The sequence below is a fragment of the Manacus vitellinus genome, unplaced genomic scaffold (assembly GCF_001715985.3).
Source record: "Manacus vitellinus isolate BGI_N305 unplaced genomic scaffold, ASM171598v3 scaffold_20_pilon, whole genome shotgun sequence".
NCBI lineage: Eukaryota > Metazoa > Chordata > Aves > Passeriformes > Pipridae > Manacus > Manacus vitellinus.
This window is the reverse complement of record NW_021939471.1, coordinates 1,423,007-1,437,317: the sequence shown is the minus strand read 5'-3', so window position 1 is coordinate 1,437,317 and position 14,311 is coordinate 1,423,007. Positions and strand designations below refer to the sequence as shown.

At 41.6% G+C, this 14,311-nt stretch overlaps 1 protein-coding gene across 3 annotated transcripts in view; it reads right to left on the bottom strand.

Moving 5' to 3' along the window:
* Positions 1 to 12,179: 12,179 nt before the first annotated feature.
* The window catches only part of NCKAP1 (NCK associated protein 1), a 58,680-nt gene continuing 56,548 nt past the window's right edge, over positions 12,180 to 14,311 (bottom strand). For 2 of the 3 annotated variants that reach the window (XM_029959613.1, XM_029959615.1), the window contains 2 exons: positions 13,811 to 13,900; positions 13,140 to 13,256 (listed from right to left, as the gene is read on the bottom strand). In XM_029959613.1, coding sequence (XP_029815473.1) covers positions 13,140 to 13,256; positions 13,811 to 13,900 — 207 coding nt within the window. Of the gene's footprint in view, positions 13,257 to 13,810; positions 13,901 to 14,311 lie in introns of all 3 variants that reach the window. The other variant, XM_029959614.1, reaches the window with a different exon arrangement.

Here is a 14,311-nt window from a genome sequence, read left to right as displayed (position 1 = left end):
GAGGAACGCGAGAGAAGTTCGCCCCGTCCTCTCGGGAGGGCGAGCGCTTGAATTCTCCCCGAAGGAGAAACCTCGCTGTGAACGCGGAGGCGATTCCGGACCAACGGCTCGGAGCTTCGTTCACGTGGTTTTTTTTTTTTTGAAATACCTGGTTTTTGCACACACTGTGCCGGGTGCGGCGCTTAAGCAGGAGGTGCACACAAAGAGCGCGTCACCTAGAAATAGTGATGGGTGCCCAGTTTTAGAGGAGAGCCTGTAATAATGTTGAGAGGCTTAAAAAAAAGAGGGAGATCGGGCTGGGCAGCTGGGGGGGGGCTTGCTTTTCAGAAGGTTAAAAAAAAAAAAGAAAGGCCAGATATAGTTTGAGCTTGAAGACCAGTGGCACAACAAAGGGGGTCCCGACTTGATCTGAAAGAAAGAGCCTTGATATAATCATAGAATGTTTTGAGTTGGAAGGGAGCTTAAAGATCACGTAGTTCCAAGCCCCTGCACTGGGCAGAGACACCGTCCACTAGACCAGGTTGCACAGAGAAAACGAGCTGACATTTATTAACTGAATAAATCCCTTCTAGTTACAAAGGTACTGAGAAACTGCTCGACTGTGCATTTGTTTTAGCTTAACTATGGTATTAGGGGGTTTAGTATTCCAGCCCCTGCCCTTAAATCGAACCTGTGACTAGAAACATACCTACCACAAGCCAGTGCTCAGAAACCAGACCAAAAATGTGGATGGGCTCTCAAAGCAACCATGGATACAGACTCAGAAACACAGGGTCCTAAGCCTGGAAGGACTTTTTGGCATTTTTTAACTTTATGACTGCAGATGAAACCTTGATCCCTTTAACTCTGCTGCCAAAGTCCTGTTGGCTCCAGCAAAGGCACATGCCAAGCAAACAAGGAGTTGTAATAGGGCCAGTGGAGTGGAGGTATTTTATTTGCCCACCTCCACAGGCAGGTGCTAATTTCAGGGACCAAAGTGTAGCTCCCCGCACTCTCAGAAGAAACTCTGGGCCTTGGAGACAGGCAGAAATGTCCACACAGTGTGTGACAGCCTCGGGAGCCATGGGTCAGGGTGCCTGTGCTCCTGAGCCTGCATCCAGGCTTGCAAAACAGCTGTGAGGGCAGGCAAAGGGGAGCTTGCTCCTCTGCAGGGGGAATCAAAGAGATCTGCTTTGACTTACCCTCTCAGCTCCTCAAATTTAGTCATAGCAGAATCTCAGGCTTGAATTTCTCCTTGCAGTGTAAAAAATATGTGGTTTAAAAAGTATGTGGTGTAATAAAAACCTTACCCACCTGGTTGGGAACTGAATATACTGGGACCCTACCTGGCAGATATTGGATGTGGAAGTGGTGCATCCCAGGGTACCTGAATCCAGTGAGATGGGCCAGAGCAATGCAAAGGAGCCAGTGCTGTGAACAAACAACATGACATTTTCTCATCTCTCTATTTTATTTCTGGAAATATTTTTTTCAGATTGCCTCCGATCTGTTTTAGAATTCATAACTACACAGGACAGCTTTTAAAGCATATCCTATGCTTTGCAGAAAATAGGATAATACTGAATATTCCTATGCCTGCTATAAGGCTATCAATTAAATAAGTTTAATTTTTTAACCCCAAGTCCACACGAGATGACACTGCACATCTTTTTTTAAAGGTGTGGAGGCTGGTAAAGCAGAAAAGAGACAGAGAAGAGGAGGGCTGTGGTTTCGTGCTGTGACAGTGCAGCTGCAGTGCTTTACCCTGCAGGTGGAGAGGTTCCATTAGCAGGGAAATAAAGCAGCTGGAGGAAAAGAGCAAACCAACAATCTGCTCTGTGTCCTCACGTACAGTTGCTGCACAACACCAAAACTGCCAACTGGAACTAAAATAGGTGGACGTACTTAAAATGGGGACTAGGGGGAGAAAGTGCGCCCTGTGCTATCTGGAATTTGAGACCAGTCTCAAAATAAGTAGTTTTTACTTTGGGTGCCACCACGCCACTGTTGGGAATTCTCTCCCACCACTTTCTGAAGATTCACGAAGAAAACAAAATCTCTTTCTACACTTTCCATCAATAAGGGCAATGCTAAACCTCTGGGGGTGGGTGGTGACAGCAACTGGATTCCTAAGCTCGGACAACTCCAAAAGGGTTTAGTCAAACCATGGTATCATCATTCTATCAGCTCGACGTCATGCATGACCAGCAAGAATTTCTTAATAAAAGTGTGCCCAGGCACAAGCTAGGATCAGCACTGCCTGCCTATGAGTTTCCTTTTGGGCTTTGGGAGGTTGGTACAGACCTATGAATTTAAAGAATAATAATACAGCCCATAGTATCACACAGAGTAATTTCCTAGAATAAACAACAGCTCGGTGGGGCTGAGGCCCAAGGCAGGGATTTGCCTCTGGAGTAGCTCATACAAAAATTACAGAAAAAGTTTATTATTATCATTGTGCTCCACAAGAGTCACAGTAACCCACAGCAGTGCATAGCACTGCCCAGGGCCCAACTTACTCATCCATAGCCCCATTTAAAAAAAAACAACTGGGTTGCCTTGGAGTGCCATAAGGATGGATTTCAGTGGGAGGTGGCTGGATAACCCTCACAGCTCTGGAATGGCTGACCAGCTTTATTTGAGGGTGCAGAAACAGAGCAGCACGAGGAAGGCTGCAAAGAAGATGAAAAGGGATTGTGGGGTTTGTTGTTGCACCCTTCCCCAGAAGGAAACCAAGTAAGGAACTGCTTCCAGATGCCTGGCATTAATTTATTGCTTTGCTGTTTTTTCCTTTACACAGTGTCTGTTTTTCCCCCTTCTCTCCTTGTTTTTGTCTTATGGGAGTCAGATAAACAGCAACAGATTTAAGAAGCAAGAGCTGGCTGATATGCTCTGATTTCCAGCTCCTCTGGTAGAACTGTACACTAGCAAAACTTCACGGCTTAAAATATAGAAATATATGTATTTCAAGTTTAAGCTGGAGCAACTACGTTACTAAATAGAAATATGACCCTATTAAAAAATAAAACTGAAATTTGAAGCCTTCTTTGCAACAGTAGGAAACGCAAAGGGTTTGGCAAAGATGAACACGCTGCAGCCCAGGCACTCCTGAGTGCATTCGTTAGCATCAGTCCTATCCTCAAGTGCAATAGTCTCCCTCCAGGGACATGACACATCCCCCTATACCCATCTCAGCAGCCTACCTCTGTGAGCAGGGTGTGCCAGAGGAGGCACAGGGAGGATGAAAGCCCAGCTCAAGCCATGCAGCATCTACTCCAGCCCGGGGCAGAATTCAGCAGATCAACAGATCTGTATTTACGTTTCTAGAAGGAAAGATACTAAGTAGATAATGTGGAGGCATTTAACTTCATGGTCTATGAGCTGCTGAGAAATCAATCTGTGTCTAAAACAAACAAGAGTACATAGTGACAGGAGGGAATGGCTTCAAACTGACAGAGAGTAGGTTTAGACTGGACATGGGGAAGAAATTCTCCCCTGTGAGGGTGGTGAGACTCTGGCACAGGTTGCCCAGAGAAGTTGTGGCTGTCCCAACCCTGGAAATGTTCAAGGCCAGATTCGATGGACTGAGCAGATCCGAGCAACCTGGTCTAGTGGAAGGTGTCCCTGTCCATGGCAGCAGGCTGGAATGAGATGATTTTTAAGGGTCCTTCCAACCCAAGCTGTTCTATGATTCCATGAAATTCAGAAAAGAAAAATCAGAGCAAAGATCAGGAAAAAATGCAGAACACGTGTCATTTTTCCTTGTGTAGCAACTCTGCCAAAGATGCAGGGCCCACGTGTGCAGGAACATTTGTATTTTAGATACCATAAACCCCACTGGCACAGTAGGGAACAGCCTATGTTAGGCTGTAAGCTTTAGGTGACATTATAATAAAAATCACCTTTCTCCTTTCAGTTTGCATGTTCTGCCAGACCCTTGAGATCACTGACCTGCAACAGTGTTCAGAGAAGGTGCAAGTTCACCCCATGCCTGGGGGACTTCCCATTGTCTTCCCAGTTCAGGTTGCCCAAGGGCCAGTGGGCTGCTCTTTATAAACCAGGGACTGCTGTTTATGGTCTGCTCCTGCCCATTCCAACTGAAAAAAGGTGCAAGTGTGACCATATCTACTCAGGCTGTTCCTAAGAATAAAAATAGCTGAGACAAAAATACTTCTTTAGAACAGGTTTTTGTTTTCCTGAACCTTTCTTTAGCAATCTCAGGATTACATATGACTTAATTTGCTCGTATACACTGCCTTAGAAAAACAAACACAAACCCACAAACCGAAAACAACCAAGCAACTCACCAAAAACAAAACCCTAAAATACTTCTTATATGGCTGTTACTAAAACCATAAAATCATTGACTTACAGAGTCATAAAAATGGGATTTATTGTACATTTCCTGTTCCAGCCAGGGTCTTGTTTCAGCTCCCTCAGGTACAAAAAACACAGGAGACTATTCTTTATTTTAATAATCTTTCAAGCTTCTCCATGGATGACTTGGAAGTAGCAAGGAAGAAGAAAAGGTTCTTTTAATTGCAGTCTTTCAGACTGCAATTTTTGGGGCTGTTTTTATTAGACAGCTCATTATTAACTGTCCCTTGCCCTCGGGGTCTGTATGCCTCCTAGAATAAATTTTTTCATATTAATATTTCCTCACATTACCTGTCTTCTTGAAGTCCTAGCAAAAAAAGAAAAACATATTTGCCCAGTGTTTTGCATCCATCTTATGGGTAAAATTAATAGTATGGCTAGGAAAATATGCTGCTTTATCTTTAAATATCAAGAAGCCTAACTAACATGCATTTCAAAGACAAAATTACGCCAATTCTGTTCAATATTGCATATTACAGGCTTTCAGTCTGTGCACACAGAAACATACCTCTCCTGTAGTACTCTCATTTTGCAGGCTGATTTTGTTTGCTGCTTGGGATTTTTCCCAGATTTTTGTGGCCATGTCAGGGTTTACAGCTCCTTGATACTGAAGTTTGCTACCTGCAACGCTGATTTTCCACCTGGACGTTGCAACATGGATCAGTGTTCCCGCATATTTACTGAAAGTGGTATGTGCTTCTCGGAGCACTTGGCCATTCTGAGGGCACCTAGAGCAGAAGACACAAAGCTGAACTTCCTGATGTGTCTTTGCCACCCTCCCTGAATCCTTCCAGCTCACTTTCAGTGCAATATATTGTGCAAACCTGAGCCGAGAGATTCCAGTGGAGGAGAAGCGCTGCTCTTCCTTGTTCAGCTGGAATTACAATGCCCACAGCTCTCCTGACTTGACAAGCATCAAGTACAGCAATGGACAGAACTCCCATCTTTTCCTTTGGGACAGCACATCTTAAATTTGGAGGCAGTAAAGGCACAGTTAGTTGGGCAGTACCCAGGGCCATGGACTTAGGACTGGGAAAGCATTTGCCCGTGTTTCAGAGCAAAGAAGCTCCATTTTCACTTAATTCCCCTGTTCCTCATAGTTCTGTGTTTATACACCAATTCCCCTGGGGCAAAGACAAAGAATGATTACAGTCACTTAACTGTACTGACTGAGATGTAATTAGTGTCCTGAAGGCAGTTCTTGCTCTTGCTTAGGTGGGGGGACCTGCTGCTGCATGGGAGGGGACACCGGGGAGGATGCTCAGCTGCTTTGCTTCCCAGCAGACAGTTTTTTCCTTTTTTTTTTGTTTAAACTCTTGTTCATGAGTTTATGACACCCGAGATAGCCTCTGTGGTAGCATTATGTATAGATATTATAGATATTCCATTTCAATGCATTCAGTTCATTATTCCAATGTGACAAACTGTTGTACCCTATTACGATGGCCATGCATGTAACAGAAAATACATCCTTCCCTCCCACCCTGGCCCTGCTAGAGACACAACAGCATCCACTGAGCCCTCTCCAAGCTACAATTACCTCCAGATGGAGTGTTTAAAAAAAAAAAACAAAACCAAACAACCCTGCAAAGTTCTATAATGCCCTATACATTATGCAGCACTTCTAGTCTGGCCACTGCAGAAATAATTTGAGAGGTATGGCTTAAAGGCCATAACCACTCAGAATTTAATTCTATTAAACCATAAATTTACTATTTCAGATTTACATCCTCTCTGGTTGCATGGCCAGAGCCTGCCTCTGCTGCTGCTTACCCAGATTTATTAGCAGTGTCCAGCAGCATTAAGCACTGAATCTCACCCGTGCCTAAAAATAAGCCCTGCACAGACAGCTGAGTTTTGCAGTCCCAGCCTAATATCACCAGGTGTTGAAACTCAGACTCACCGCTCCTTTCAGGGGGAGCTCATTGGGTTTGATGTGCCCCAGGATAAAGCATTACCTATAACTGGAAGCCAAACCAGTTTGTGTGTATTTTTATCGTGTTTTTAGCCGTTACTGGTAGGATCACAAAGGGCTCTGCATGGAAACCTCACACCAAATGTAGAAGGAACACTGCCTTTCCTGACAGCTCCTGCTGACACACCTGCAGAGACACACAAGCAGCAGACGCTCTAGAAAGTTCAAAACTATGAAACTGTAAGAACAATGTCACGCTAAGGAGTTAAGTGTGAAGCCATTAGACATTAATAACCCACAGCCTAAAGTAGATCTTGTTCTTCTTTCAGCCCTTTGCAGCAGTCCACAGCATTCAGTATGTCCAGTGATTTACAGGACCTTCAAAGTATGCACTAGGCCATACTAAAGCTCTTCCTTCCCCCCTAAAACATGATTTGGGGAATATTTTGGGAACTTGGGGACTTTCAGATCATAGTTCTTCATCCCACACACACTTCAGTTGTGGCAGAATAAAATTTATGCCCAGGACATTAACATGCTTATCTCTCTCCAGTTGTATTCTCATGATATTAAGTATTTACTTTTAACTAAGAATTTAAAAAAAAAAAAAATAGGGTGAGGGGGTTGAGAACTAAATGTTTAAAGTTGCTTTACCTCTCTACTCAACAACCTTCCACAGCTCAAGTGAAACAGGAAAAAGCTAGTGGCATTTTCCTGGGAAATATTTATAGGTTTTAAGTGTGGCCATTTCGCTGTCCCTCCCCTAGTATTGCTTTCACAAGATCCATAAAACTAACCTCCCAACAAGCTTTTCTCGGGCTAGGGCATGTTGTTTGGGTTTTTTTCCCCCACATTTATAGACTGTTCCTACAACGCTGCTTTTTTCCCCTCCCTGGCGCTACAGGCTTGCTTACTAAAATTGGAAACACATATCCTTTTTTAGCAATGTAGCTCACAAGCATACATACAAATATTTGCCAGTTTAACTGGGCAGGAATAAACCTGATCAAGGTTTTGTGACTTAGAAAAGCTAGTGTATTTTCCCTGCTCACCAAGGATTAATGAAATACTCGATGAGCCTGTCCTCTGTTCGCAGGGCTGTCAGTCACCACGCTGGAATCATTAGAATACAAGTTTAGAAAAAGTTATTTTCCAGTGCCATGGGATTTTTTACTGGCAGCTTTCCTTAGGGAGAAGGCATTGCCTGCATTGCATCCCAGCTCCAATGCTTTTGCAAACTACTCGTGCTCTCACGGCCCCGTCCTGCTTGACTCAGGGTTTTAAAATGGCCCTCAGTGGTTATCACTGCCTTTAATTTCACTCTCCCCTGCACTCTGGGGTCACTGAGTCCTTATAACAGCATGTACACCCAGCAGCTGGAGTCAAGGGACCTCAGTGTGACACCAGAGGCTATGCCCTTACTCGCAGTTCTCTGTCCCCATCTCCTACCTGCAAAATTACGACACCAATACACAACTTCTCTTCTTTACCACTTGGATCTTCTGCCAGCAACTGGGATTTTGAGAAGCTCTGAGGTGATGTTGGTTTAAAATGCTCCAAGATCCTCCTTGAGAGGCATCTGATACCTATGGCAAATGTGCCAAGTGTCAGCTCTGCCAACAAAATCCACTACCACCAGCTGAAGAGACATTTAAAACAAATGAACTCTGATTCCACACACTCCTCAGCAAAGGGCTGTGACCACTTTCAACCAGTGCCTGCCTCACCATGGATTAGCCAGCAAACTATTAGTATTATATGATAAAATTCAGATACATTTTAACTGTCTTTTTGTTGGTTTCCCTCTGAGTTTTGACTAGATAAAAGTTAAAATATTTTCTTAGCACTTAATCAAAAATTGGTACGGAAATAGCAGTCCAATTATTCCCTTAATAAAGTTACCTCTAAAGGAAGTACCACAGGCTCAGCCCTCTGATTTGTTATCCAAAATGAAAAACTGCTGAGATGAACATTTTCACTTAACTGATCACTCAGCATCATTCCTGACATCTTCCACTTTAGACATACATGGAACTAAATCTAAACATCACACACCAGTATCTCTAGTGTTTCATAACAGGCACGAGAGAGTTGGTCCTGTCCAGTTCTGCTGACTCGGTCTTGGCAAACATGCTCATGGTAAGACACCTCGAAGTTTGACACTTGCAAGGATCCTTTATTTACAAATGATCCAAAAGCCAGGTAAGTTTGCTTCACATGGAGTGTGGAATAAAGAAGACACTTCAGGTGAAATTTTTAGATGCAATTCTGAAGTCTCTGAGAGATAATACAGATTTAACCCACAAAGTATCAAATGACTTCAGAGTCATAAAATGTAATCAGAGTCACTGAGGAATGTCCTTCCAATATTCTCTGAGCACTCTGTCACAAGCACTTTCCTCTCTTACCTCCCTTTTCAGTCCTCTTCTGTATCACCATGATTAGTATAATCTTAATTTACAGTGCATTCGTTGTTTTACTTCTCTTTCTTTCATGTGACTATGCAAGGAATGGTTTCATTGTTGCTGAGTTCGTGTCCTTGCTGTTGTTAAAAAGACAATTGACTTTCTATTAGGAAATAATCCTGCTCTTGCCAAACACAAGACTTCTGTTTTCTGCACTGGCTGCCCACCGAGGTTCCCTCAAATTTAGCCAGGCTCAAAGGCAAGGGCAGGGAGCACAAGAAGAGTTTGCAGGTAACCTGAAATAAAGCCTTTCCCATATTCCAGTTGCAACCTGAAGTGAGTCCTGACAAGACATGACAGTATGTGGTTAGTGGACAATGAACTGGATTTATGACCATCAGTGTTTAAAACACTCAGCTGTAACAGCTTTGCAGCTCACACCTGGACTCACAGGTGCCAGTCTAGGTTTTTTATTATTTACCTTTGTTTCTGTGAGAAGGTATTTTGTAAGATTACTATGATCATGAGCAAGGCAATAGCCTGGAAGCCTACACAAGAGACTATTCAAACACCGTTGCTTCACGTGAGGCTCAACATACGCTTTTCATTCTGATTTTAATCCTCACAGTTTCTCTTCCTGAATTCCGTAAGACACACTGACACTATATCCAGTGAACAGGTCATTTTGACCCAGTAGTGCTAGAAAAAGCATGACTAATAGCAAATGAATATGTTTTTGGATACAGGTCAGGGGGACATTTTGATTTTGTTATCAGTTGGTAAAAATATTTACAGACTTTGTAACATGACAAATAGCAAAAAGTATACAAGGACTGGTCAATTCAAGCAAAAAAACTTCTGCCATTTCAGGGGAAGATTTACCTTCACCATAAAGATGATTCAAAAATTCTACTTAAAGAAAGATATAGGAAGAACTCTATTATTTTTGAAAATGGTTATTTGACAACACTGAAAGCAGTGGTTCTCATCCATGAAACCCAATCAAATGTGTGTAGCTGCCATTTAAATTACCTTGCTTAGCACTGCCAGCCATGTCCACGTTTCAGGGTTAGCCTCAGGCCTTGGAATAGCCACAAGGACTGAAATGGAAGGAGTTTTCCTGTATTCTTTCAGTCCTTAATTTATCAGCCCAATTTAGTAGAGAATACAACTGCATTAAATTACTTCTATAGTATCCAAAATGCATTACAGTATTAAAAGACAAACTGAATTAGAATGTGAGAACAATTTGAAGCCTGTGTCTAAAAAAAACCTTTTACTGATTCAACAGGTTAATTTGCTACACCTAAAAACCTAGCTTTGAGTTTGATTCAGCTCGAGGGAACAATTCACCAATAAAATGTTACAGCATCAGTTCAGACACACCCGAACTTACAGAATTTATAAGTTACTGGTAAATAATAGACGGTTCACTCTTCAGTATGAATCACAATGCTGAATCCCAGGACCAGGGAAACTTTTGGCAAAAATGCAGTTTGGACACAAGGCATATTTACTTATGGTCCAGAATTCTTGAATCTGGAATGAATAAGCTCTGAAGTCATACAAGCCCATGATGACCTGCTGGAGAAGGCTCATATCTGTCCTCAAATCACCAGCCTTGTTTCAAAATTTTCTGGGGAGAAAGAATGCCATTCTCCAGTGCATCAAAACTAGTATAGTCCAAGCATCAAGTTTGGTTACCAATTCCTTTTCCTATATAGAAAACAAATTGCTACAGCAAAAAAAAGGTTTAAAAGGAGCCCTTTTTTTCAATGGTAATCTTTTGTCTTGACAGACATCTTTTTTAACTGTAAAAATAGTTTTCTGGGCAGCAACAGGACATTCTTCTTCCACACTCTAACAGGGCAGAGAGCCCTCCCCCACAGATTAGACATTTGATCCAAACTGACTCCATATGGGACTAGCTCAGCCCAGCCGTCTGTGCTCCAGGCTCCAGGAATTACAAACACATCTGGAAATGTACAAAAGGCCACCTGAGATGACTTGACATACAATGGCAACAGCTGAACTTACTAAGCTGTGGACATGGTGTTGCAAGCTCCAGAGGGAGAATTCCTTCTCTACCTTCTTCCCCAACAAACTTGGCTTACCGGGTTTATGGCAGTTTGTGCAGTGCGTGAACACAGCTTGCCTTGAGGACTGTGCTTGATGTGCTCTGCCTTCCACAAACAGGCTGAACCCTAAATAGTGCTGCAGTACCTCAGCTGAAACCAGAAACAACAGAAATGCAGCAGGAACCAAGTAAGGACACCCTCCCACCCCAGCTCAAACACGGATGAGTCCACGATTCTCCCCCAACTCTCCTGTTCTTCCATTTGGTTCTGAGCTTGCCCAGCTTCCTGCAGGAAGGGCAGTTGAAAAGGCATCACCTCAGAGATCTGTGTGCCAGACACCACATATATGTAAAGGGTCCCACAGAAACTACCGAGTCTGAAAGGCTCATGACTAAATCTAATCCAGTTGTGTCAGAAGCAGCTTCTTGCAGAGACCCTGTCCTCATCACCTATTTGTCAGTGATTACCTCTGTTCTAGGCTTGGTTCTGTAACACCTCAAACAGTGGAAAGCCGACAGGGATCCAAGGCAAACAGACACATACAATCACTCTGCACTTAAAAAGATTAAAGACACAAAATAGGTTATTTCTTAAACTTGAGTTTTTCAAGAGTCCATCTTGAAAACAGGCATTGTTTTTCCACAAAAGGCTACATTACAATCAAAATCTTAATTGAAATCAGGACATTTGAATGTATTAGATTATAAATATTACAGAATAGAACTCCTAAGTCTTGCATTCAGCCTAATTTCTTTATGAACAAACTTATTCATTATGCTACTAAATTATCAATTTAAAAACAGTTCCATGGTTATAACATAAATTAGGAAAAATATAGATGTACTGTCTTACTTCCTTAGGACAATTTTATTCCAGTACTTTTTTCCTCTGGACAGAGGAAGCTATTGTAACTGAGCACACAACAGCTCTTTCATAATAGAAAAAGTTACCAGCATGCACAGAAGTTGCACCAAGAAGAGGGGCTCTGTACAATGTCCAGAGCCTGTTGAGGAACACACAGCTTTTATATGCTGGGGATTACAGAGCACAACCATCTGGTCAGCTTTCAGGCTAAATGAGCCCACACTATCCTGCAGGCCAATTTGCACGACTGATAAAAAAAAAAAAAGGCCTATTATACATCTGTCTCAGTCATGCCTGATGTTACGGTGTTAGCAACACTCGCCTGTTCCAGGATTATTTCAAGTTTTATACTTTAACAATACACATTATTCCTGTGGGGACAACCAGCATCGCTATGGACTGTATAAATGCTGCTCTCACTTCATTGTGTAAAAGTAAGATTTAAAGGATAATGGCACTAAACTGACACTTTTTACATTGTTTTTAATTCCTTCTTCCAACTTTTTACAAGATTCACTATCGCAGAAGCCAAAAGGTGAAGGATTAAAAGAAGTCTTCACATAAAAGCTCTAAGGATTGATATTTAATGAACTGTGAGATGTAAATCAATGCACAACAGCACAGCTTAAGCTTAAAATACTAGGATAACATTTATATTAAAAATAATTCACCTACGGATAATACAGTCTAGTGTTTATTGTATGTTATGGAAGGTACACTTGAATTTCAAAAATTTAAAACATATAAAAAGTGGTTAAGGACTAACATGTTATCAACATGTGATACATGTGTAAGAATGTTTATTATACAGCAGGGTACAATGGTAGTGTTAATGCCAACAGGGCACCCACAGAAGTTAGTTTAAAAAAAATTTCCACTATGCTTTATACAAACACCACCACTTGCTGTTGTTTAAGAGTATGGGGAGAGGATCTCTGTCTGTAGGATAAGCAGTCCTAGAATGTTTTTAATGTTAGATAGTGTCATAGTACGTAGATCGGTGAAGGTTTCAAAATAAAACTAGAAATGCTGTAATTACTTCACAGAAATGCACATCCAATATTTGTTTTCAATAAGAACAATAGGTACAAGATTATAACTCTCCCTATATGAAATAATTTACACACAGATGAAAGCTACACTATCTAAAATAATCACTAAATACATTTTTCTTCTGGGAAATAAACAAGCAATTTCTGTTTTGCATGATCAATATCAAAAAACATATAGCAGAAGTAGTATTTTTAAAACATAACTGATGCTATAAAGTTAAAAAAAAAAAAAAGGAAGAAACGAGAAAAAAGATTTTCCATGAATGTGCAACCTAAAATCAACCAAGCTTATATCGTAGTACAACCATATTAAGAAACCACTGATCAGGAATACAACTTTATGGAAAAAGTTTATAATTCACAAAAACTGTTCATCAGGCCATAAAGTAAAAGAGCTCCACAGTTTACAGATCAAACTGAGGCCACATAGATGCGTGCGTGCTATGTCTTATCTCCAGTGAGTAGATACTTAGGCAGAGGATGTGACACTTTGTTTGTAGACAGCATGGTATGCATTTCTCAGCAAGACGTAAGGGAAACAAGACTCCAAGAGATCCATTGTCAGGAATGGAGACTCCTGCACAATCTGAAAAATACCAGAAACACAAGGTTTTGCAGAACACCTTTTACTGCCTGCTGCTGATGATCTGTTCTGAAGTAGATACTTCTGGCCTGCAGTAACCACCCACATGTTTCAAGGCAGAACTAAATAGCACAAAGTTTAAAATGTAGGGGAGAAACACTGCTATAAAGGCACCACTTCTAAAAGCTTTCCTATATATGCAGTCATCTTCTGAAAGATACAGAATACTAAAAGGAACCCTCTGAACGCTGGTTCTTTAATGTGAAATTTCATTTTAGTGTTGTATGTACCAAGTGAACAGTGACAGTGATCTGAACAACACGATACAATGCTTTGGGCAACAAAGGACAATGGCAAAAACGTGTGTATGTGTTTGGAGGAACGAAAAAAAAAAAATCCTGAACCTTGAAATGCCAGGAAGGAGGACACTAAAAATGATTTCTACTGGTCTGGGAGCTGCAAGGCTCAAGGTGACACCCAAAAACCCCTGGCTGAATGATGCAACATGAAGCCTATTCCTTCAGTTAGTAGCACAAACAGAACACACAAATGCTCACCATGTCTAGTAGTAGGTAAACAGATTCTCTGTTTCTTGTGGTAGTTTTGTCCGTCTCCTGGCCAATCTTCAGCAGACTGGATGATGCAAGCTACGTAAAACGAGTATTTCAAAGCAATAAATAAAACAATGCATTGATGGGCTTCTGCTATTTTGTTACACACAGCCAAGGGACTCTGAGCTGTACTAATAGTGACCAAGGAGAGTAATCCTGAGCACAGGAACCACTGGGCTTTAGCCTCAGTGAGCCGTATTTGTCTATTCCTAGCAGTGATATGTGCTATTTCAACACAAAAGGCAAATTAATTTATTGCAGAGAATTTTTAATTGTAATCATTGGTTACCAATTATAAAGTCTACTGATATTAATGACAGAACTTCCAAGGGATCGAAGTCTGACTCCTCTGTCCTTTCCAATATACGTATTTCCCATTGCATATTTCCAATGTACATATCGACTCACTGCATTTTTGTAAGATATAAAGTGATCGAAGTTTTAACT